Below are 24524 nucleotides of genomic sequence, written 5' to 3'. Positions count from 1 at the left end.
TGGTGAGAGAGCTCAGATTGCAATTACAGTTATTAGACAATCTTGAAAACAAAAAAACAAAAGCACACTATGAAAATCGACTGCATTTTTCCAAACAGATCTTTTTCTGCTCACACACCAAGACACCACCTAAGTGAGCTGACTTTCTAAGAGGAGGAGATTTATGAGGCAGAGAAGGGAAAGCAGCTGCACAGTAGCTGGTAGCTCTACTGCTGATAAAGTGAGCCAGGCATCTGGGGCACACCTGTCATCCCAGAGACTCAGGTCTCAAGTCCAAATCCTGCCCCAGCAACTTAGCAAGACCCTGTCTCAAAATAAAAAATAAAAGGGCTGGGGCTGGGGCTCAGTCATAAATTGCCCCTGGGCTAAATCCTAAGTACCCCCAAGAAAGTTTAAAGTAGCACACTCAGGTGTGACTTGGACAGCTGTTGTGCCTGGCAGGGAGAGGGGACATCACCAGGATGGACCAACAGCCCTGCGTGAGTGCCTCCAGCATCCACAGCACATTCGGGAAGGAGGCGCTGGGAGCAGGAGCTCTCTACGTTACTTAACTGAAACAGCCGTTTTGTTTGTTTTCAGCAAGTTGTCTTCTCCAGCAAAACCCCCTTTGTGGCAAGAAACCTCTTAGAGAAGCTTTCGAGACAGACCCAAGTGATGGAGAGACTCTCGGCCGTCAGTGACGAGGAGGCGGGGAGCCTGAGCTCTGTCGTGCAAGGTGAGCCTCTGTCCCCAGGGGCACTGCACTGTGCCCTGCCTCTCCCCGCTGCTGGCAGGGGCGTGGGCACCCCTGCCCACCCACTGCCCACTGCTCCCGGCCGTGTCAGGAAGACAGGGAAGCGGTCTGTGCCTCACAACCGGGAGGCGTCTGGGCTGCGGGCTCCCGTCAGCCCCCACACACTGGCGTCTTCTGCAGGGCCTCCCTCAGGAGTGGGCCCGAGTGTGAACAGAAGCAGCATCACCCCAGGCACGTCCAGGAGGGTCCCTTCAGACAGATGACCAGGACTCTGGCCATGCAGCTGGCCACGTCCCCCATAGTGCTGTCCAGGGGCAGAGGTGGACGGAGGTGGGCCAAGGCCTGCAGGACAGGCCCCGGCTCTGAGTCTCGGCAGCTCAACTTGAGTGCGGAGGCACCTCGCGCTCCTGTGGTCTGGCCCTGGGAAGAGTTTCTACTTTCACATCAGAAGGCGGCAACAGGGTCTTCTGGAACCTCCGTCAGGCCTGAGCCTCCGCAGGGTTTTCCTGTTGTGTCTGCCTCAAGTGTAGCTCCTGGGAGCAGGGCGCTCAGCGGGCCCTGAGAGGCATGAGCAGGGACAGATATTCAGGCTGCAAGCAACTGTCGCCTCCTCTCCATCCCACTGTCTCAGCCACTCAGCAGTACAGCGGTGACACACTCAGCTGCACTCTGCTGTCCACTCTCCTGTCTGAGGCCACCAGGCAGGGTGAACTCCCCTGGCCACCATGGCCGCATCCCATGCCTTTCAGGAAACCCAGGGAGTGAGGGTCCTGATCCTGTAAGCTAGGGGACATGAGATGCCTGGGTGACCCCAGGGGAGAGCCACTGTGCCTTCTGTCACTGAGGCCAACAGCCGTGTTTTTCTGTTGTCCTCGCTCCCGGGCAGGAAGCTTCCTCCTCCTGTCCTTGTCCACCTGCCAGCTGCAGAGGACTCCTGTCCCAACGGCAAACCCCTCAACAAAAGAGAGCCCTGACAGCGCCTCGCCCGCCCCACCCAGGGGCCCGTCTTCGTTGTCTTCATTTAACGTGTGTCCTGGGATGGGGCCGCTCTTCTCTTCCAGCCCTCCCAGAGTTTCACAAAAAGCTGTCTCTGCTGTCCTTCTGGACCAAGTGCTGCGGCCCGGCCGGGGTGTACCACAGCTCTGCCGACAGGGTGATCAAGCAGCTGGAGGCCAGCTTTGCCAGGACTGTCAACAAGGAGTACCCAGGACTCGCAGACCCAGGTAAGACAGCGGGAGGTGGTAGGGCAGCGGAGGTGGTAAGGCAGTGGGAGGTGGTCTGCCCCTCGGTGTGAGAGTGGGCATAGAAGGACCCCTGCAGCTGCCCTGCAGCCTGGGCCTGAAGAAGGGTGCACACCAGCCACAGGGCAAACTCATCCACTCACGCAGGGTTAAGGAAGAAAGATGGTGAACAGGTTTTAACAGTAGGGTGTCTGTGGGAACTGTCCCAGGACACCCTGCCAGCCCAATCGCAGGTGCCCACTGACTGCTCTGGTACCACTGTCGTGGTGTCTGTCTATCACCCACGAACACCCTCATGTACTCTGGGTTCCTTATAGCACCTAAGACAACGTGGCTGCCGTGTGAAGAGTTGCCATGTGCTGTATCGCTTAGGGACCGATGGCGAGATTAAAATGTCTGTATATGTCCACTACAACTTTTTTCTGGATATTTTTGATGCACATCTGAAGATGTAGAACCCATGGACACTTTTTTCACTAAGGTGTCACATGGTACAACCACTTTGGGGAAACACTAGCAGTTTCTACTAAAACTTGATATGCTCCTCTGCCACCATCTAGAAGCTGTACTCTTGAACATTCCAAGAGAAACGAGGGCTTATGTTCAGGAGGAAGGCCCTGGGGAGGAAAGTTCATAGCCGCTCTATTCACAGGAGCTAAAAGTTGGGAACAACCCAAGTGCCCATGACAGGAGATTGGATGAACCATAATATAACCATATCACAGGGCATTACCTAGTGCTTTTTAAAGAATATATTGCTGCTACAAGCAACGACTTGAGTGAACCTCACAGATGCTTTGTTGAGTGGAAGAAACCAGTTACTCCAAGTACATGCCACGTAACACCAGTTACAGGAAGTTCAAGCACTTGTGTAGACAGGAGGCAGGTGACTAGTTCCCGTGGTGGGAGGGGTGGGTAGCTGTGGAAGCTGTGGACTGGGAAGAGGCACTGAGTGCTGAGCCGCCCAGGTCTCCCGTGCCTGGCCGGTCACGGAGGTGTGTGAGAATGCAGGTCACCTGGCCGTGTGCCGAGACGGTGCGCGGTGTATCAGGGATGCTTCACTTCGCTCATTGACACGTTACCATCAGAGAATGAATGAAAGACAGCAAGCTGCCCCCACTGCTCTGTGTCTCTCCCTTTCAAATAGTGTTTCGAACCCTGGTCTCTCAAATCCTGGACCGGACGGAGCCTCTGCTGTCCTCCAGCCTCTCCTCGGAAGTCGTCACGGTTTTCCAGTACTGCAGTTACTTCACCAGCCACGGCGTGAGCGACCTGGAGAGCCACCTGTGCCAGCTGGCCAGGCAAGGTGAGGCGGCTCTCGTGTGCCACTGCAGTGGAGGCTCCTGCGGGCACCAACTTAGGGATCAGGGTGTGCTCTCTCGGAGCCTGGCCAGTCGGCCCACATGGGACTTAGAACCCCTTTTTTATGGTATTATCCCCATATTCCAATCAACAAAGTGAGTTTCTCCACCGTCCTGCTTCCTCAGCGAGGACTGGGGTTCACCTAGGACAGGGTTTGCCAGGTGGTCTGAGTGAAAGACAGGGCAGCTGGGTTTGCTATCCTATTCCAGAAAGACTGCACACAGGTTTCCTTGCATTTCCTTCACTGTCGATTTTTACATTTGACTATTTAATTCATCTACACATTATTTTTGCTTCCATTATAAGGAAGAGCTCCAAGGTCACTTTTCTCCCCTACGACTGGCCCCCCACTTCACTACAGTTACTTGATCCATCGGTGCTTTCCTCAGTAATTGGAAACGCCTCCTTTGCAGAGTGACCACATGTGTTCAGTCTGTTGAGTTCTACTTCCACTAAATCCGCACAGGAGACCTGTGTATTTCTAGCTAACAGGTCACTGCACTGTCACAGCCCACCTTCTTTCCTGCCTTCCAGTCTCCATGGTGCACACCCTGCAGTCCCTGAGAGATGAGAAGCTGCTGCAGGCCGTGGGCAACCTTGCTCCCAGCAGCCTCCTGGCCCAGCAAGAGGTGCTCCGGACTCTGGCTCTGCTCTTAACCAGGGACGACAGTGACATCAGCCAGGCTGTGACGCTCTACTTGGCAGCAGCCTCCAAGAACGAGCATTTCAGGGAAAAGGTAGGAGGCCAGATCACGGCCACTGACTTAGAGTGCTTCTTGCCACTTGAATTAATATTAAGTACTGCATGTTAATAAACCACTTAGGAAGAAATTAACTTAGTAAATTTAAGAAAATTTATTTTTGCATGAAGGTTTTTTGGGTGGTGGGGAGTGCTGGGGCTGGAACCCAGGGCCTCACACGTGCCAGGCAAACTCTACCATGAGCCACACCCCCAGCCCTTTAAAGAATCTAACGTGCAACCCCCAGATGCCTCGTATCCAACTGAGGGGACACCTGTCACTGGAGTTTACCGCCTTCTTTGGTCCTCCCACCATGCCCGAACACCCTTTTCTCCCTAGCTTCCCATCGGAAATCTAGCCAACCCTTCTGGTCCAGTTCACACATCTTCTTTGTGAAACCTACCCTAGCGCCTACAGGACGTCCCTTCCCCCTTCCCCATCTGGCTGGCTTGGCCTCTTCTGCTCCCTGCTGGAACCTGACTCTTCTCTTCCCCACAGTTCCTTCAAACCCTTGGGGTTTCTAGATCTGAGGCCCCTTAACTGCCAGAATCAGAGAGGTTAGAAAACAGGAAAGAATTAGTCCTGGTGTTCTGTGGCACAGTGGGTGACTATGGTCTATGACAATCGAGTCCTCAATTTCCCAGTTCACAGAGATGACAAATGTTCAAGGAGATGGAAATGTAAGTTAATCTGATTGGACCATTACACGTTGTACACACATATCGAGTTAATGGACTCTATGCCATAAATCCATACGAATATGTGTCAATTAAAAATTTAAATATAATCATATATTTTTAAAAATAGAGTCACTGGTGGAGTTTGCTAATGAACCAGCTCATTTTTTTTTTTTTTTGAAAACTGGTGAATAAAGAGAAAGAATCGCTCTTTAAAAAAAAAAAAAAAACACCTAACTTTGTATCATTCAACTTCATGTTCCTAAGTCCATGACCTGGTAGAATATAGAGGATCAATTTCTTGACTAAAGAGATCTTTTCATCAACACGAATTTCAGTGGAATGCCTCACAGTGTCTCTCTTCTCCCCCAGGCCTTGCTCTATTACTGTGAAGCACTGACCAAGACCAACCTGCAGCTGCAGAAGGCAGCCTGCCTGGCCCTGCGGAGCCTGGGGGTAAGGCCAGCAGCCCCCTGCACCCCCGGCACTCCCCCACACCCCCCACACCCGCAGCTGGGGCTCTCACCTCCTTGCAGCTGCTTGGTAGTTTCGGGTTGTTATTTCCCCCTCGTATGTGACTTTGTTAAAGGGAACAAGTAGCAGAAAATAATCATGTTCTGCTGTGACCTGTAAGAATCAGTTTGCCTTTGGGTCAATATTAGGAAAGTATTTTATCCCACAGAGAGATGATATGGTGATTTCACCGATATTTAATGTGCAGTACAAATAGCAAGGAATAATGATATTTGCAAAGAAGTCTCAAAAGTCAATGTGCCACTGAATTCCCACCCAGATCCTTTCCCATGGAACTCTTTTTATTAAGCAGTTAATCAATCTTAATTGTGTCAGGGGAAGGAAGTTAGTGGAGAGGGAGAGAGCTAAACTGTTAATGAACAATGAAAGGGCCAGAATCCCCAGCATGAGAGAGTTTACCTTTCAGTGGGCTGGATTCAATGTTTGACCCACCTTTATCACAAAAATAAGACTAATGGGGCTTGAGAAAAGAACAAGAAGGCCACACCTTAGACTCTACTAAAATCTTGGATGGGCACCGGGGCAGGGGGCAGGGACCGGCAGGCCTGATGGGACGTGAAGAAAGGGATTAACTCCTCAAAAGAAAAGTTAATGACCTGTGAGGAAAAACAATTGTGGGAAAGTTTGCCTTCCTTGTTACTTGGTCAAAAAATGACTTTCAGGTGGCCAAAACAAAGCCCGCCGGGACTGCAGTTTATTTGGGCAGCCTCCTGCCACACTGCGACACACAGAGCTGGATGTCTGTGATTCAGACTTCACATCGGTAAAGACCAGGACCCCAAGGTCCAGCCGGGGTCATGGACGTACACGTTTCCAAGGTCACAGCAGAGGCCACTGTTCTAGCTCCAGCAGAACCCACGCCGGGGAGCACCAGATTTCTCCTTTTCCCTTTTCTCCTAGAAGATAGGGTCTTTTCTGCCAGATGAAATGCCTTTCTGCAGCCCCCCAGCTCCTGAGGGGGCTCCGTGCAGCACGCTGTGCAAGACAGTGCAGATCTGTCATCACACAGACCTGGGATCCCTGGCCAGCTTGCTGGGAGTCTTGTTTTTATAAATTAATGGAAACAAACAGAAATTTCTCATTTTTCTGTTCTTTAATCAGCCTGCAAACAACCTACGGGGATCACGGTCCTCAAAAAAATGGCCCCCATTCAGGTGTCCCATCTGTCACCATGGGCTACAGGAACCCAGGGGCCCCCGGCTGCTCCCTCTGGCTTGCCCCAGCCTGGCGCCCTGCGCCACCTCCACTACTTCATAAGCCCAGCCTCCTCCAGGAAAGGCAAACATGACTTGCAGTCCATGCCCAGCTCCTCCAGCGACTCAGCCGGCGTGTTGTCTTCCAGGAGGTCACCCCAGGGCTTCCATCGCCATCTCTGCACTGATGACCTCCAGGTCCCTCTGACTCTTACCCAGCTTGCTGTTAGATAGCTCTAGCAGGAAGTCACTCAAACTGCACCCACCCCACCACGGCTGGTCTCAGTGCCTTGGTGGGCCCTCTACCAGGCCCCTGGGAGCCATGCCGAAAGCCCAGGAGTCAAGCCCCGGCCGGCCTCCTCTCCCATCCATTCATCTGCCGTCCTGTGGACCTCAGCTCCGCCCTGTGCACTCTGCTCTATCCCTGCTGCAGTCACCCATCTGCACTAGTCACCTACAGGGGAGCCACCCTGCCTGCTGCGGCCTGAGCTTGCGTCAAGGCCCCCTTGCCATGACATTAGAAACATTGCAACAAAACACAGATCTGCTCAAAGCTCTGTAGGGGCTTCTGCAATCTTAGCTCTCAGACTTAGACCCAGATTAAGCCATGAATTTACGATTCAACCGGAAGCCCCTAACGTGGCTCAGAAGATTCTCCTTGAAGAGATACAGGCCTTCTCTGAACACCTCCATAGCCTCCTCTGGACTTGGGCCTGCCACAGTCTATTAGCCTTGCCTGGAGTCAGTTCCTTCTCCACAGCCCAGCCACTCCCCAGCCCCAGGCACACATACCCACCCACCCCCACACTTGGCTACCTAGTCTCAGAGGCCACCTCCCCCAAGAGGTTGGCCCTCCTCAGCCTGAAGTGCTCTGCCCCAGCACCCTCACTCAGCCTGTCGCTCACAAGTACTCGTGTGACAGTCTGTCTGTCCACTCAACTGCGGACTCTTTGGACCAGTTCCATGTCTAGTTCATTGTAGAATCTCCCATGCTTTGTGACCTGTCTTTGTGACATGTGAGGCCCTGGGTTCGATTCTCAGAACTGAATATAAATTAATAAATAAAGGCCCATTGACAACTAAAAAATATTTTTAAAATAGTTATAAACAATTTTTACCATAAAAACACTCTGACAATCTAAAAATCAAGAGTATTCAGTAACTGCTTACAGAATAAGTAGAAGCTGGGTACGGTGGCACACGCCTATAATCCCAGTGGCTTGGGACACTGAGACAGGAAGATCATGAGTTCAAAGCCAGCCTCAGCACCTGCAAGAAGCTAAGCAACTCAGTGAGACCCTATCTCTAAATGAATACAAAATAGGGCTGGGGATGTGGGCAAGTGGTCAAGTACCCCTGAGTTCAATCCCTGGTACCAAAAAAAAAAATAGAAGACATCCCATCATGGACTTTAATTTTCCTTCTTTATTTCAGTGCATAAACTGAATAAGAAATAATTTTTAAGTTTTTTTTAATTGACAAAAAATAATTGCGCATGTTTATTGGGCACAATGGGCTGTTTCAATTATATATGCACAGGAATTCTTAGTGTCATTTGGAATCAATGGAATACAGCAGAAAGAACTAGGAAAAACAGGTTCTATTCTGGAAAAGCAGGAGACTCGTGTTCCACTCTAGACCTGGAGTGCTCTAGGCAGTAAGAAGTTCAGCTGGTCACCAGATTTTCCACAAGTACACGTCCTAGGCTCCCTTCTAGGGAATTCCGGTGTAGTGGTCTGGAGTAGCACCTAGGAATTGTACTCATGTGACAGTCTGTCCCTGAGGGTCCCTGAGGAGTCTGGCCCTGTCACTTGAGCTGCGCACACAGCAGCTGAGAGAGCTCACTAAATGATCACTAAATGGCAATCCACTAAGTTTGGGGACCCCCAAAGGAAGTTTTTTAAGTTTCCCGCTAGTGATAAAATGATGTGTCGTGGAGCCCCCAATTAAATGCCAGAACACTAAACTATTTCCCCCATAGGCAACTGAAAGCATTAAAATGCTGGTGACCTTGTGTCAGTCTGACACGGAAGAAATCAGAAATGTGGCCTCAGAAACCCTCTTGTCTCTTGGTGAGTTATTGTTTGTCTTTGTTTTGTTTTACATAATTGCTGGCTTCTGATTTTCTCAAAGGAAGCTAAAAAGAAGATTTTCATTCGCCCTATTTTAGCAATTTCCCCCACCTGCTGTCTACTGAGACCCATGGAGTATGGGAAAATCAGTATGCACCCCCACACCCAGGCAACCCCTCGCTTTCTCGGGATGCAGAGTGAAGATCATTCTCAGGAGCCAGGCTGTCTTGGTCTGTCAGTCCGCGTCCTGTTTGGGATGAAGAACACAAATGCCAGACCATAAAGCAGAGGCTATAGAAATCCAGGTTGGGTTGCAGTGCAGGGTCAGGGTGGGCAACCACCAAAAGGCAATGATTGACAAAGATACCAGAGGTGCCTCCTACATATCGCGGCCTGGTGCTGGCCCCAGGTCCACCTCAGTTGCCCTCTGGCCCTGACACCAAAGAAAAGAGCTGATGTCTTTATTCTGGATCACCCAGAGAGCCCTGTTCCTTTCCCTTTACTCCACGAGGTTCCTGTTGACCATGTTTCCTAGTTTTATTCTTTTGGGTGGCCCTGAGAGGGGGAGAAAGCCTTTCTTAATGCTGCATAAAAATGTATGAATCAGGGGCTGGGGTGATGGCTCAGTGGCAGAAGGCTTGCCTAACACATGTGAGGCACTGGGCTTGATTCTCAGTACTGAATATAAATTAATAAAATAAAGGCCCATTGACAACTAAAAAATATTTTTAAAATAGTTATAAACAATTTTACCATAAAAACACTCTAAAAATCTAAAAGCTATACTCTGAAATTCTCCAAACATAATCCAGTCCCTAAAACCAACTGGAAAAAAAAGAAAAAAGTTGCCCTAGTTTGACTATAGCATGTTAATCATGGGAAGGAGAATCTTGTGTCATTCATAACCACCGTGAAAACCCCATTCACTGTTAGGCCTCTTTCCAGTTACAGGGTTAAAAAAAAAAAAAAAACTCCATTTCGCTATTGGATATATCATTTATTGCTCAGAAAGCTTAGCCAGCATGTTTGTTTAAAGAATAAAATAGTTGCTGGGTGCGGAGGTGCACACCTGTAGTCCCAGCGGCTCAGGAGGCTGAGGCAGGAGGATGGCAAGTTCAAAGCCAGCCTCAGCAAAAACGAGGCACTAAGCAATCCAGTGAGATCCTGTCTCTAAATAAAATACAAAATAGGGATGTGGATGTGGCTTAGTGGTCAAGTGCTCTGGTACCAAACAAAAAACAAGAATAAAATAGCTATTCCTAATGGCTGTTTTAGGTAGAGAAAGTATTTAACGCTCTAAAATGTACCTAGGGAGTTATTAGTTTATCCCTTCTGTTCTGAAATAACCGTGAAGGTAAAAAGTAAAAGGTGGAAGTGTAAACTGGCCAGCCATGCTGCTCTCTCTCCACCGTGAGCTAAGCAAGGGTCCCTGAGGCCTGTCACCTGAGCTGCACACACACAGCAGCATCTCCAAGAATGACCATCTCTCCTGGTTCCTTCCACTCTTCATGTGCCGCCCACACCAGCCCTGGGCCCTGGCCACCCCAGGTCAGGTCTCAACACTGGCTGTTCACCCCCAGGGAAGCCTAACGCACACGGGCCAGGGTCCACCCCAAAGAGTTGCTTCCTTTGGTCCAACATGTGTTTTGCATGGGGGTTTCCAAAAACCTGAGTTTGATCCTCAGCATTGGGGGCGGGGGGGAGCAAGGCAAAACCCCTAACAATCCATCCCTAAATGGTGATATTGATTTTCTTTGAATGACGAGTTAAGTCTCAGTGGTGTTCATGTTCACCGTCCCACCCAGGAGAAGACGGGCGGCTGGCCTACGAACAGCTGGACAAATTTCCGCGAGACGGTGTGAAAGTTGGAGGTCGTCATGGAGCTGAGGTGGCCACGGCCTTTTAGCCACGGGTAACGCTGCCTGGCCACGGTCCCGACTTCTGGCCCCTTCCACCCGGTGTCCAGGACTTGAAGACCTCCTACAGTGTGAGGGGAGTCTCAGTCTGGTTTCACAGCCCCTCTGCTTTCCCTTGGCCACAAAAACAAGGCTGTGCAGAACTCTGATCGCGTCGTCGACCGTGACTGGCAATATCAGGAAGAGTCCGTCTTGTCTTAATAAGTGGGAATTTTAAAACAGCCATCTTTGTACCTTTTTGGAATTTCAATAAGCTTGAAATTGTCATGCGCTATTTCTATAAATACCATCTGCTTTGCAGTTTTTCTCTGTGGTGTTCTCAGGGTTGAGTGGTCCTTTAGCTACCTAATTTTACTTTAAATACAAGCACACAGAAAAAGAATTTCTTCAAACAATGCTTGCCTGAAGAATGTGGCAAAATGACCCATTGTAAGAGTCTAATTTTTATATTTTACTTTTTTAAGCTCTGTGTTTCTTTTGTCCATCCTAAAAATTCCCAAATCGTGTTCTCATTATAATTAAAAGATAACTAAATCACTAAGAACTACCTTAGTAAGATTATACCCATATGTTCAAAACCCAAAAACTCATTAAGCCTTTTTTATTTGTTTTTTGTTTTTTGGATTTTTTTTTTTAGTGGCACTGAACCCAGGGCCATTTGGGGTTCATCCCAGAGCTACATCCCCAGCCATTTAATTTTTTTTTATATTGAGACAGGGTCTCATTGAGTTGCCCAGGCTGGCCTCAAACTTGTGATCCTCCTGCCTCAGCCTCCTAAATTGCTGGGACTACAGGCATACACCACCATGCCCAACAGATTTTTTTTCCTAACAAGAGCCATTTTTAAAAAATAATACTCTTACCATATAGGTATTTTGCTGCTGAGACAAATCAAAACCAAAAGTCATGGATTCGAAAAGCTGTGATGCTCTTTCAAGGTGGAAGAATGTGGAATCCTTAATGGGTTAGGACCATAGGGACACTAAAAGTCATTCCTGCTTCTGTAAAAATCACGTGAAATTAGGAAGAAGAACTCCCTGAAGGATCGCCAGTGCCCCTAGAAAAGTCCTCACCACTAGGTAGGACCCCCGCCAAGCAGCTGCAGTAGCATCAGGCTTCAGGAGCAGGGCAGCAGGCCCCCCGAGGAGTCAGGGCCTGTTCCTGAATGACTTTCCTCCCTGTGAAGGGGGACAAGGAGGGGTAGCCAAGGTATCAGAACAATATTGTGAGTGCGATTTAAACTGTGGATGTCAGCAGTATTCTGGACATGCTTGTATGAAATCTCACTTGGATGTCATTTAAGTATTTACATGTTAGCAAGACTTTTAAAAAGAATTTATTTCCTTTTAAAGTGAAACTTGTTTGCCAGGCTTCGGGCAAAATCGTTCTTTTAACTGTGAAGTTATAATGTACATATTTGTATATTTATAAATATTATGTATGCATATGTCCTCCATTTTAAAGGCTCATTGTACAGTCTGTAGTTAGTATGCATAGTCTATAGTCCACGTTAAATGGTTGAAATGGTTCTTTCTATAGGAAGTCAAGTCTCACATGTTACAGGGTTTCTTTGTTTTGGGTTTTTACATTTTTATTTTTTTGGATATTGCATGAGTAATCAATTCCACATCTTTTGTATCCACTTCTGCATTTTATTTTTGGTTAGGGGGTGCTTTGAGTTTGGTGGCATTTGTATTCATCACCCAATCATGTAAGTTAAAATAAAAGTTATTTTGTAATTACAAGTCTCCGGTCAGTACAGAGTCTGAGATGCTTTCTCACATGCCCTTCCTCAGCTGTATCCACAACACACTGCACCTCATTCTCAACCCTCTTCTTATGTTGCTTTTCTTCACCTATATAAATAGGGAAAGTAACTTGATAAGAATTCTGAGTTGTCCTAAATTGAGTTTTGGCGAATGGAAGGAGGGGAGAGAGGAGAAGACCCTTTTAAATCAGAACTTCAAGCTCAGTCAAGTGCTCCACAACCCTTTCTATTTGCTGAAGGTCAACCTCCAAGGCCACGTTGCATTCTGCTCTGGGAACCCACCAATCAGGAAGCAGCAACAACTCCTCTCTGTGGACGAACCTCCTATCCATGACTGCCTGCTTCCCGGGGTCCTGCCCTCCTGTCGGAATAGTCACAGTAGAGTCTGTGTAAATGATTTATGTTACTTCTCCCCAAAATGTTGTTATAAATTACACTGGTCCCTGAGGTCTGGTGGGCGTTTTGCAATTGCTGTCTGACCCTGTTGCAGAGGCTTAGGAATGTGTCCCACTGGTCCAGCCCCTTTGGTTACCATCGATATAGCTCAACAAACCCTATTTTCAGAGACCCATACCTCAAAACTTCGACTTACAAAGTAGCCCCAGATTCGTCGTAAGGCTGGTTGGGGTGTGGGCACTGTGTGTCAGGGTCACAGTGTCTATGACCACAAGCAACTCGAGGGCAGAGGGAGCCTTCATTCATGACTGCTCCATCACAAACCACCCGCAGCAGCATCACAAGGGGCCTGACATTCACCTCTGGAGTGTTCACCAAATATCATTCACGGCTGTACTGAGTCAAGCGTCCCCTAGAGGTTTATTGCTACACTGTTTTTACCTGCATTGCCTCAGTTACTTGACAAACTCATCAAGTAAGATGGCAAAACTGAACTCAGCAAAAGGTAGCAGCACTTCTTAGTAGATGAGAAAAACAAGTTACTCAAGTAGACAAGATCACTTTTCACACCTGACGTTTTCCTGGAGAGAGTACCGGTTATTAAACAAATCATAGCTTTTGATTTTGAGAAGGTTCTAAGTGCACCTGTACAGCTTTTTGGTCTGGACCTAGATGTCCTCAAAGGTTCATGTGCTAACAGCCTGGTCCCAGTCTGTGGCACATCAGGAGGTAGTAGAGCATTTAGCCGGTGGGCCCAGGGAAAGGAAGTTAGGTCACTGGGGAAGGGGCTGCCCTTGAAGGAGATATTGGGACCCAAGCACCTTACTCTGTCTCTGCTTCCTGGTCACCACCAGGTGACCAGCTTGGCTCTACCACACTTTCCCCATGATGATGCTCTTTCCAAAGCAAAGGAGCCAACTCACCATGGACAATACCTCTGCAACTATACATCAAAATAAATCTCTCCTTTTAAATTGTTCACCTCAGAGTATCTTGTTATAGCAATGAAAACTTAGCTAGCACAGGAAATTGGTACCGAGAAGTGGGGTCACGGCTGTGACTATACCTAAATGTGTGGTTCAGAGCCTTTGGAACTGGTTTGTGGGATGAATTTGGAAATCTTTGAAGAGGGGAGCTAGAGAAAGTCTGGAATGCTGTGAACCCTTCTGATGGGCTCAGAAGACTGATAGGAATGCTGATAGGAATGCAACACTGATAGGAATGCAGAGGATAAATGCTGTGTTCTTGAGGTTTCAGATGGAACAAGGGCTCTATTGGGAACAGGACTAGAGGCCATTTGTGCTATGTTCTGACAAGAAGACTTATCCACATTTGTCCATTCCCTGAGTCTTTGTGGGAGGCTGCATTTAAAGGTGATGGACTAATTAATCTGGCAGAGGAAATTTCAAGGCAGCACAGCATTCAGGCAGTGGCATGGGCATTGCTGGATTATTTTTTTATTTTATTTTTAAATTTGTTTTAATTAGCTATACATGACAGTAGAATGCATTTATGCACTTTGATATATCATACATAGATGGGGTATAATTTCTCATTTTTCTGAGCGTACGTATTGCAGAATCATATTGGTCATGCAGTCACATATATACAGAAGATAATAATGTCTGTTTCATCCTCTATCTTTCCTATCCCCACATCCTCTCCCCTCCCCTCCCTTCACTTCTATCTAATCTAAGGTAACTCTATTCTTCCCTAGTGCCCCTCCATCTCTTATTGTGAATTGGCATCTGCATATCAGAGAAAACATTTGGCCTTTGGTTTTGGAGGATTGGCTCATTTCATTTAGCATGATATTGTCCAACTTCGTCCATTTACCAGCAAATGCCATCATTCCATTCTGGACATGTCCAGTATTCTGAACATACGTGTATGAAATCTCACTTGAATGTCATTTTAAGTATTTACATGTTAGCAAGACTTTTAAAAAGAATTTATTTCCTTTTTAAAGTTCTTTGCCAGATTGTGGTGTTCTCAGGGTTGAGTGGTCCTTTAGTGGTCAACTCTGGAAGTGTTCTCCAAATATCATTTACTGCTTTTACTGAGTCAAGTGTTCCCCCAGAGGTTTATTGCTACACTGTATTTCGTTGCTACACTATTCCTTTGAGAATACAGTGTATATTGCTACACTATATTTCATTGACTATGTATACCACATTTTCTTTATCCATTCAGCTATTGAAAGACACCTGGGTTGGTTCCATAGTTTAGCTATTGTGAATTGAGCTGCTATAAACATTGATGTGGCTGCATTACTCTAATATGCTGATTTTAAGTCCTTTGGGTATAGACTGAGGAGTGGGATAGCTGGGTCAAATGGTGGTTCCATTCCAAGTTTTCTGAGGAATCTCCATACCGCTTTCATAGTAGTTGCACCAATTTGGTTATTTTAGCCAAATTTACAGTGAGAATTAGGAACAGAAAGCATATCACAGAAATTTGAAAAACTTGCAGTTTGTCAAGAAAAGGAACTTATTTAAAACCACTGCAAGGAGGGCATGGTTTCTAAAAAGATCAGAGGCATTAAAAAGAGGCCAAGTAATCTGCACTGAGAGACCAGGAAAGATAGTTTAAGGTCATCTCAGAAAGTGGCAAGGCCGTGGCATGTTGTAAAAGTAATCTCTTTCAAAGACTTTCCCTTGAGAAGACAGCCCCAGGGTGCCCTGCTTGCACAAGGCCACCTAAAAATCGTTTTCCTGGGATTCATTTCTCCATGTTCTGCTCTCAAAGTCCTCAGTGGCCACTGTTAAAGTGGGCCTCACCCCTGCTCCAGACAGTGGTGGACTGTGGCATCATCCACGTAACGCTGGTCTTTCACACACGCAGAATGCAAGGGTGGGGTCATGGAGTCTTCCACCAAGATTTAAGAGAAAGGACAGGCAAAACAGGGCAGCATCCAAGGGCTGCAAATAGCCTGTGAGAGGGCAATGCGTGAAGCTGTGTGTGCAGCCAAGCTGCAATGGAAACCCTGGGAAGTTGGAGATGTCAGGAGCCTGCAATGCCTGCCATGGGAAGATGCAGGCAATGAGCAGAGTCAGCCCAACAGAGAGGCCATGTAGGCTGCTGCTGCCAGAAAGGCCATTAGGTGGGCTGCCCAAGCCCAGCGGAGCTAACCTCATGCCGACATGCTCCCCAGATACTGAGTGCAGGACTAGAGCATTCAATGGTTGCCCAGCTGGGATTCAGTCTTGCTTGGCTCCAATCCCTCCTGTCTATGCTCCTCTTCCTCCTTTTTGGAATGTGTATCTTGTGCCATTGTATCTTGGAGTAATGTAACTTGCTCTTTCAATTTTTATAGGGTTTCTCAGCAAGAGTCTGCCTTGAGTCTCGGAGGAAACTCTGAACGTGGGCTTTCTGGCAGTGCTGAACTATTACGACGGTGGAGGCTCCTAGAGATGGACACGGTGCATCCTGCATTGTGGGATGAATATGAGCTAGTGGGGGCCAGAGGCAAATGTTAGAGTTTGGATCTTAAATGTCCCCCCAGTGCTTATTACCAGAGTGCTAGGTCAGAAGCCTCACTCCAGAGTTCCCAGCAAGCCAGGTCCTACCACTTGCCACAAAAACGAAACAGAAAAGGTAGTGGTGAAAAGAACTTTAAACAATATGGTTAGTGTGGCTTAGAGATGGGGTATCCCCCCAAAGCTCATGTGTGGGACAAGGCAAGAATTTTCAGAGGTGAAATGATTAAAGTATGAATAAAACTTAATCAGTGGGTCAATCCACATCAGTTACCACCCACTTAATCCACATCAATGGTAACCGTAGGCAGGTAGTGTTTGGCTGGAGGAGAGAGGTCACTGGGGGTGTGCCTTTGGAATATACATTTTGTCCCTGGTGAGGGGAGCTCTCTCTGCTTCCTGGCCACCATGTCCTGAGCTGCTTTCTTCTGCCACGTCCTTCTGCCATGATGGTCTGTCTCACCTTGGGCCCAGGGCTATGGAGCCAGTGGACGGAACCTAACTGTGAGCCAAAATAAAGTTTTCCTCCTCTAAGTTGTTCTTGTTGGGTGCCGCCCCCGACCAGCAGCTAAACTAAGGGTCGCTTGAGTGGATTTCCTAAGGTATCAAATAAAACACAGACACACACTTTACCTTTAATTCAAGCCCCAGGACGACTCCTGTGCCCTCGGCCTCAAGCTCCCCAAATGGGAGAGCAAGGAATGTCACGAGAGGCTGTTGAGAGAGAGAGTGGTATTTTATTCAGGGGACTCTCATTCTTTAGAAATTTCCAACCAGTAAAGATCAAGAGGGGTGGGGTAGGAAGGAACGCCCATGCATGAAGACACATTTGGCGACATCTGTACAACTTTCAAGATGGGGGCCACCAGCTATCGCCACTCTGAAGTGAGTGGCCAGATCACGGGAAGTGACCGACAGAGCCTCACCAATCAGGAAAGGAAAATACTGGTCACATGACGTGGCGGCCTCCCACAGTTGGGTCTTTGGGTCCAAACAATGCAAAACTGACTAAAACATTGGCCACATCGGAAAGGCAAAGTGAAACCAAGTGTCTCGGCCCTGTCTTCAGGGTGTTGACGGGAGCTTTAGGTTTAACAGATGAGGAATTGGGGCCGAGGGTGAGAAGCATGCCTCATTAAACAGTCTTGGTCAAATTGGCCTTGGTTGATGATCCTCTCAGTGCTGGTTGTGTGAGGAGAGGTGGCTCCAGAGTTCTTTATCACTTGAAGGGGACAACATCCACTTGGCAGTCAAGATGTTCATCTATCAGGCCTGCGACCCTGGACGTGGGGATGGCTGGAGACCTCAGGATCCCAGGGGAATAAGATGGTTCTGGTGAGCTCAGGGCTATGACCTTGCATTATTAGTGTCTAGATGAATGTGCCTTAAAGGCCCAACATGGCTACGTGCAGAGCCGAGCAGGGCCCCGACACGAGGTTTAAGGTCATAAAGGATTCAGGGACAAGATGAAGGCAGAGATGCTGAGCTTAGTCCTGCTTTCAGCTCCCTGGGGGGCACTTGTGGGTCTAAGTAGGCCCTGCTTCTAGCAAGGGCAGCCTTTCTGAGTCCCCACTGAGGCTCCTGGTCTGAAGGCCCAGCCTCCAGCTTGTGCTATTGGGAGGTGGTGGGGCCTTCAGGAGGTGGCCCAGTGGAAGGAAGTGGGCCACTGGGGCCCCTTCCCCTCTCCTTTGCTCCCCCTGCCATTCGTTGAGCAGCCCTGCTCCACCAGGCCCTTGCCAGCTATCGGGACGCGCTGCCTTGCCACAGCCCGATCAAGGGAGCCAGCTGACAGGGACCGAAAACCCTGGAGACCACGTCTTCTCCTCAGTAGTTGTTCATCTCAGTTTTTGTCACAGAAAACAAAAAGGCAAAGGTGATTAGCTGGGTGTGGTCAGAGCACACCTGTAGTACCAGCGGCTCAGGAGCCTGCGGAAGGAGGATCTCAAGTTCAAGGGCAGCCTCAGCAACTCAGGGGGACTCTTGGACGTAGCTCAGTGGGTGCCACAAATTCAATTCCCACTACCATGAATAAAATAAAGGCAGGGGAAGATGGTCAAAGACCCCAACCACACAGGGTTGCCACCGAGGAACGACTGGAGGAGTAATGGGGTGAGTCGTGCTGATTGTTTTAATTGGAGAGAATCTTCCCAACAGAAGCAACAGTAAGTGCTCAGATCTTGAAAAGGGGCCATATTGGTGTTCTGAATTTCCTAGTGACCACGTTTTTAAAACATCAAAGAATAGGGGAAGGATATTTTATTTAATCTAATGTATCTGAAATATTTCAAAATGTAACCAACATAAAAACTACTAATGAGATATTTTTCATCCTTTTTATACTGATTATTTGAAATCCAGTGTGCATTTTGCACTTGCAGCACTTCTCCACTCAGACTAGTCACGTTCAGATGCTCAATGGTCAGGTGTAGCTGTGGCGACCGTCCTGGACGACACAAGTCCCCCAGGTGTCCCACAGTATCCTCTATGGTGCGCATACTGCACACTCTCCCGCAGAGTTACATGGACGCCACCCCAGGGGTCACACGTTTGGTCAGTGGTCACGCTCCTCAGGTTCTTTCAACGTTCTCTGAGCCGTTTTAAAAACTTTCACATATTAATACATTTGAAGTAAACAGGAAGATCCATTTTGTAGAGAGAATGTCTCAAATTTGGGATGCTTTGAAGTAGAGCCCAAGAATTTGACGATAAGTTGAAAATGACTGTGAGACCGATGGGAGCCAGGAATGAGTCCACCAGGTTGGACTGAGCCACAGGAGGGATGGAGTGCCGTCCTCCAGGGGGAGGCTCTGAGAAACCAGGAGAGCTAAGAAAACCGGGAACTCTGTTTCGGACATGATGAGTTTGCAAAGTTTTTAACATCCAAATGGAAATATCAAGTCGGTGACTAACCATGAATCTGAACCTCAGATGAAAATTTCTATTCAAAACAAAATTGGAGATAGGGTGGGTTGTGTGCTTCTGCAGTCCCAACTACTCAGGAGGCTGAGGCAGGAGGATTGCTTGAGTACAGGAGTTGAGGCCAGCCTGGGCAACAACAGCAAGACCCCATCTCATAAAAAAAAAATAAACAAACAGCAATAACAAAAACACTTAGACTCGGGAGTCTTCAGCATACACTGGTATATCTCACGTAAGAAATGTAGGTAGAAAAAGAAGAAGAAGAATCCAAGGACTGAGCCTTAGAACACTCCAATATTTAGAGGTCATTAAAAAAAAAAAAAGCCAGGGGAACCAGCAAAGGAAAACAGAAAGTGGCCAGTAAAAGAAAAAAACAAGACAGCGTGTCTCAGAAGCTGGGTGAAAGGGTTTACAGGATAACCAGATGCTGATGCTGAGGACAGAGAATTGGGTTCAGCAGAGTAAAGGTCTTCTTCAGAGCCTTTTTGGGCAACATCAGGGGAGTCCTAGCTAAATCCTGTTTGCAGACCATCCAAGAGACAATGGAAAACTTGAGATGGTTTGCGGTGGGCAACTCTTTGAAGAATGTGCTGTAAAGAGGAGCCAAGCAAGCCCTATGCAGTCACTGTAGGAGGCTGTGTATGAAGTCAAGAGCTTTATTTTTGTAATGAGGAAAAAAAAAAAAAAGGACAGCCTGTTTTCTGATGATTCAAAGGACCAGTTCAAATGGAAAAATCACTCAGAATCTCTGTGGGGAGGCAGAGGTTGGTAGAAACCTGCACAACAGAGAGGGCATCCATCCACAGGACTGGGAGGAGTCAGATGTTTGGTGTGCAGTCGGGCAGGGAATGTGCCGGGAGTTCCAGGAGTGCTCTTTTAAATAGGATGAGTCTACGATGCAGAGAAGACCCTGTTAGTGACAAAGAGCAGAGTAGGTGCAATGCTGTGAGTCAACAATGGGAGAGAGCAGACCTGTGGAATACCCAGACGACAGCAGGGAGTTCCAGGTGGGCTCTGCACTCCTGAAGGTGCAAGGGCAGGGGGTCTAGCCTGCGTTAGGGGACCAAAGTCAAGCCAGGTTTGGGGCCTCAGAGAAGGGAAGTAGACCTGGTCTCTTTGCCCTGGGTGGTCCCTCAAGGCCCCCCTAGGAACTCCTGTGTGCTGCCTTCTCGGGCTGCACGTTCCATTCTAAGGCGTTGCCTGGTGACGGCTGGAGTTCTTGACTATTAGCTCCCCTCAGGGTGGAGGGGCACTGGGCACTGCTGGCCGTTCTGCAGGATGACCAAGAAACAGTTTTTCTGCACACGAATTTGGGTTCGGATGCACCATTATTTTGTGAGGCTGTGTCAGCGCCTCCGAAAATTCTGGAAGGTCACTATCAAGGGCTATTTTGCTGAGGAGGAGGAAGAAGTGCACATGTCTTCAGCTGAGAGTATTTTTCACAAAGAAAAAATCCTGGCACTTGGCAACATCTTGAAGAATCAGCTTCTACCCTTTGAAACGAGAGCCCAGGCTGCCCAGAAAATTGGGCTGCTGGCTTTCACAGGTATGATTTAAATAGCTGCGAAAGAGGCGTCTTACAGTCTTCTTGTTTGTGAGAACACTGTCATTTGGTGACTTCTTCAGCTCGAGTCTTAAAACTCCAGTAACAGCCAGGCCTCGTGGTGCACACCTGTAAGCCCAGCAGCGGCTCAGGAGGCTGAGGCAGGAGGTTCAAAGCCAGTCTGCAGCTTAGCGAGATGCTGAGCAATTAGCAAGACCCTGTCTTTAAATTTAAAAAAAATAAAAAATAAAAAAATGGCTGAGAATGTGCTGAGTGGTTAAGTGCCCTGGGTTCCATCCCTGGCACCAAAAAAAGAAAAAAAAAAAAGAAAAAAAGAAAAGAAAATTAAAACAAATTAAAAAAAAGTAACATTTCCTTTGATAGAATTATTAGGGTTTTTTTTTGGTTTTGCTTTGTTTTTTTGTCTTTGAACCACTATAGTTAGAACTAATTATTTTCTCCTTAGTGATCTCTAACAGTGGATCCAGTGGGGCATGGTGGCACACACACCTGTAATCCCAGCAACTCAAAAAAAAAAACCAAAAAACCCAAAACTCATGAGAACCCTTCTCCTCCCAGTCAGCTCCCAGCTTTGTTGCTTTGTGGTGGTTTCTCTTTGCTCCAATGAGAAACTAAGACTCCAGAATGTTAGTAGCTAAAACCCTCATGGAAATGCAAATGCTTGTTTTACAGGTGGACCCGCAGCTGGGAGATTTGCAGCTGAGTACATGAAAGAAATAGCTAACTTGTTGCAAAATGAGGAGGTGTCACCAAAAGTGAAGGTTCTGCTGCTCCAGAGCGTGGCATGTTGGTGCTACTTAAACCCTGTCAGCCAGAGAAAAGCCAGACGCCTGAAATTTATTCCCATTCTCACTCAGTTTTTGGAACACCATCTTCAGTCTACTGTCAAAAGTGAAATCAATAGTGACCTCCTTGTTAAATTTTGGACGTGTTATGCTCTGTCTGTCATGACGTGCAATAACTCCGCATTCATGAAGGAGCTTAAAGACTACAGTAGTCTAAGATGTAATCTGCAACTGTTGGCTACAGAGAATTGGTCTGGATGGCCTGAGAATTTTGCAGAAGTGCTGTATTTCCTAATAGGTTTTCACAGGAATTGATTTCTCTAAACTCAGTTACATGACGCAGCTATCTGTGCCATCGTACTACCCTGGAAACCTTAATAAAAGTCGATACATTATTCTTCAGCATTGTCTTTTGTAGTTACCCAGTTCTACATAAATTTTTATACTATTAGTTAAACATATTGATGAAACTTCAGAAAAGGAAATACTGATTAAAATGACCTTGTAGATTGGGCTCTTTGAGCTTGTGCATGAGTGTACCCTCTCTCATTAGGAAATAAAGATGTTAAAACGTGAAGTTGGATATGATGGGGGGTATACAGTTAGAAAATTGTAAAGCTGGATACAATCTTTGTCATCTATTAAGCAAAGGCCTGTGATAGCCAATGTCCACCATTAAATCATGAAACTTTACCTTCTTATACAACAATTTGAAGCTGATTAAGAGCATAAATTCATAACTGATTTCTCTCTGAGTGGGAAAAAATGATGCTGGGTTGTCATAATACTAGGTGTTCTGTGGTAATAAATTTATTGGAAGTAAAAAAAATACCCCTTAAAAATTAAATGAGAAACATTGGTTATGTATGTGATAGGAACAGTGGTTTATTGGAGGTCTTAGATGACATGAAGGGCTGGGGGAGTAGTTTCACAGTGAGCCCATGCACAAGGCCCTGGGTTCCATTTCCAGCCCCACAAATGAAGGATGACATCAAGAAAAGCACCCACACTACCAAATCCTCAGCCGTCATGCCCTGTAGTGGGCACTGTGGCCTGCCAGGTCCTTTCAGGCTGTTGCAATACAGGGTTTTCAGATGCAGTGTTTTGTGCTGGGGTGGTTTTCTGGCTACCAGAGTTGATCTTGCTGCACAGAAGGCCTCTGGAAGTGTGGAGAACTGAGCGGCCTTCAACTCCTTTGGCAGGCCTCTGGGTTCCGTCAAGAGCGGTATCAGACACCCACAGGCAAACCAAACTTAGGGCGACTCCAGGCTTCTTAGAAAGATGTTCACTCACCCTAGTCTATATAAAAAACACCAGCCTCATCAAATGTTATTACAAAAAAATATTATGGCTGGAAATATAGCTCAGTGGTAGATATGTACTTAGAATTTGGAAGGTCCTGGATTAATCTAGCACAACCAAAAAAAAAATATATATATATATATATATATACACACACACACACACACACATATACATGCATATATACACATTTAATGTGCCTACTTGTTTTCCACAATACCTGCCTGTAGCTTAACTTGCAGCTCTCATGGGTTGAAGTAAGTACTGCCAGCCTGAGCTGTGCTGTAGTGTTGGGCGTCCATCTTTGATGGGTCATAAAAAACCTCACTTGAACTTACAGGAGGAAGGTTGGGAGGGAGGTGAAGCTCATCATTTGGAGGATGTCCCAGGAAACTTTCTCAAACCTTAGAGTGAAGAAAAGCTGTCCTCTGCTATGCAGCAAGTGTTTTTGCCCTTTATGGACTTTGTGAATTGTGTACAGCATGTTTCTCAAGCTTGAATTCAGTTCACAGAAGTAGACTAAGGGCTGAAAAACAAAAGTTCGACTCAGAGACTGGATCACTGTCAAGAGTCACTTTTAACGCTTTTCAAATGTTTATTTTCTCCAAGTAATACACAGCTTAAAAAGTCAAATGCAAGGCCTCTAGAGTAAGATAGTCCCCTCCTCATGCACACTTCCAAAGGTAACCATTTGAATTCTTTCAGTTGTTTCTTCTTTATTTACCTCCGTAGTCCTAAATAATCCACACGCACTGCTAATGCTTTGCTTTTCAATTTTAGGCATTCTTTTTACTTCACAGGACAGAGGAGACGTAACACTCCCCTTGCCTACCTCCACGTTTCCCCTTCCTCTCAGTATAATCCACACAATGGTGATTACTTCACTGTTTCCTGGCTGTCACATGGTGTAGTGTGACTCCATTTCATTCCTTGCACAATCGTGTTCCCTGGAGTTGCTTCCCACTTTCAGTTTCTGGACACCTGTCACGGAGTCGCTCCCACTTGCCTGTTGAATCCCTCTCCATACTCCTGTACAACACACGGGGAATTATCAGTCCTTTTCTTTTCCTTTTTGCAGTACTGGGGGTTGAACCCAGGAGCACACTTCACCTCTAGGCCACATCCCCAGTCTATTTTTTTTTTTTTTTTTTTTTGCTCTGAGACAGTTGCTGAGGCTGCCCTGGAACTTGCAGACTTCCTGTCTCAGCCTCCCAAGTCACTGGAGTGACAGGTGTGGCCTGTTGTGTTGGGAGACCAACCTCGCATGTGATTAAGTTAACTCCCCTGCTGGGCGATGTGGCCACCCATGCTGCTAGTCTGTCCCATTCTTCTAGGGTTCGAGTGACTGTGTCTTGCTACAGCCCCATGGGTGGAGCTATGCTCACCTGTTCCTTTGTAATATAACCCCTTGCCCTGTTAGGATAGAATCTTCCATGGAAGTGCCTTGTGTGTGTCCCCTCCTCTTACTGTGCCCTTGGGTGTGGCCTACCCAGGTGTCAGTCAACCTGCTGACAGTGGACATCATGAAGATAGACTCAGCCCCTGAAACCTGACCCCTTGCCTCATTTGAACAGCTTCTCCTCTACAAAAGGGGTCAGCACAGGCTCTCCCTCTCTCTCCCAGCAGACCCTTAAGGTCAGAGGAGCCATCACAGCGACCCCAATGAAAAAGGTGTTTGTGTCTCTTGTGTGGTTATTTTGACAGTTAGCCCGGTTGACCTGAGCCTTTTAGTCACGAGAACAGAAACCTGGCACTGCTGGTTTCTTTTTTTTTTTAAAGAGAGATGAGAGAGAGAGAGAGAGAGAGAGAGAGAGAGAGAGAGAGAGAGAGGGAGGGAGGAGAG

At 47.2% G+C, this 24524-nt stretch overlaps 2 protein-coding genes across 8 annotated transcripts in view; both read left to right on the top strand.

Annotated features, from left to right (window-relative positions):
* The window catches only part of Ripor2 (RHO family interacting cell polarization regulator 2), a 173175-nt gene extending 162334 nt beyond the window's left edge, over positions 1-10841 (top strand). For 6 of the 7 annotated variants that reach the window (XM_048799874.1, XM_048799871.1, XM_048799868.1 and 3 more), the window contains 7 exons: positions 580-715; positions 1795-1956; positions 3122-3280; positions 3871-4073; positions 5126-5209; positions 8462-8552; positions 10358-10841. In XM_048799874.1, coding sequence (XP_048655831.1) covers positions 580-715; positions 1795-1956; positions 3122-3280; positions 3871-4073; positions 5126-5209; positions 8462-8552; positions 10358-10458 — 936 coding nt within the window. In that variant the 3' untranslated portion in view covers positions 10459-10841. Of the gene's footprint in view, positions 1-579; positions 716-1794; positions 1957-3121; positions 3281-3870; positions 4074-5125; positions 5210-8461; positions 8553-10357 lie in introns of those variants that run through there. The other variant, XR_007346283.1, reaches the window with a different exon arrangement.
* A 4082-nt stretch (positions 10842-14923) lies between these two features.
* Positions 14924-22834, top strand: Armh2 (armadillo like helical domain containing 2). The gene is made up of 2 exons (XM_015494205.2): positions 14924-20576; positions 21267-22834. Exons 1-2 carry the CDS (start codon positions 20309-20311, stop codon positions 21692-21694), a joined length of 696 nt encoding a protein of 231 aa, XP_015349691.1. The 5' UTR covers positions 14924-20308; the 3' UTR covers positions 21695-22834.
* The last annotated feature ends 1690 nt before the right edge of the window (positions 22835-24524 follow it).

This window comes from Marmota marmota, unplaced genomic scaffold (genome assembly GCF_001458135.2).
Source record: "Marmota marmota marmota unplaced genomic scaffold, marMar, whole genome shotgun sequence".
NCBI lineage: Eukaryota > Metazoa > Chordata > Mammalia > Rodentia > Sciuridae > Marmota > Marmota marmota.
Note: the sequence above shows the minus strand (reverse complement) of the source record. Positions and strands in the feature narration are given on the sequence as shown.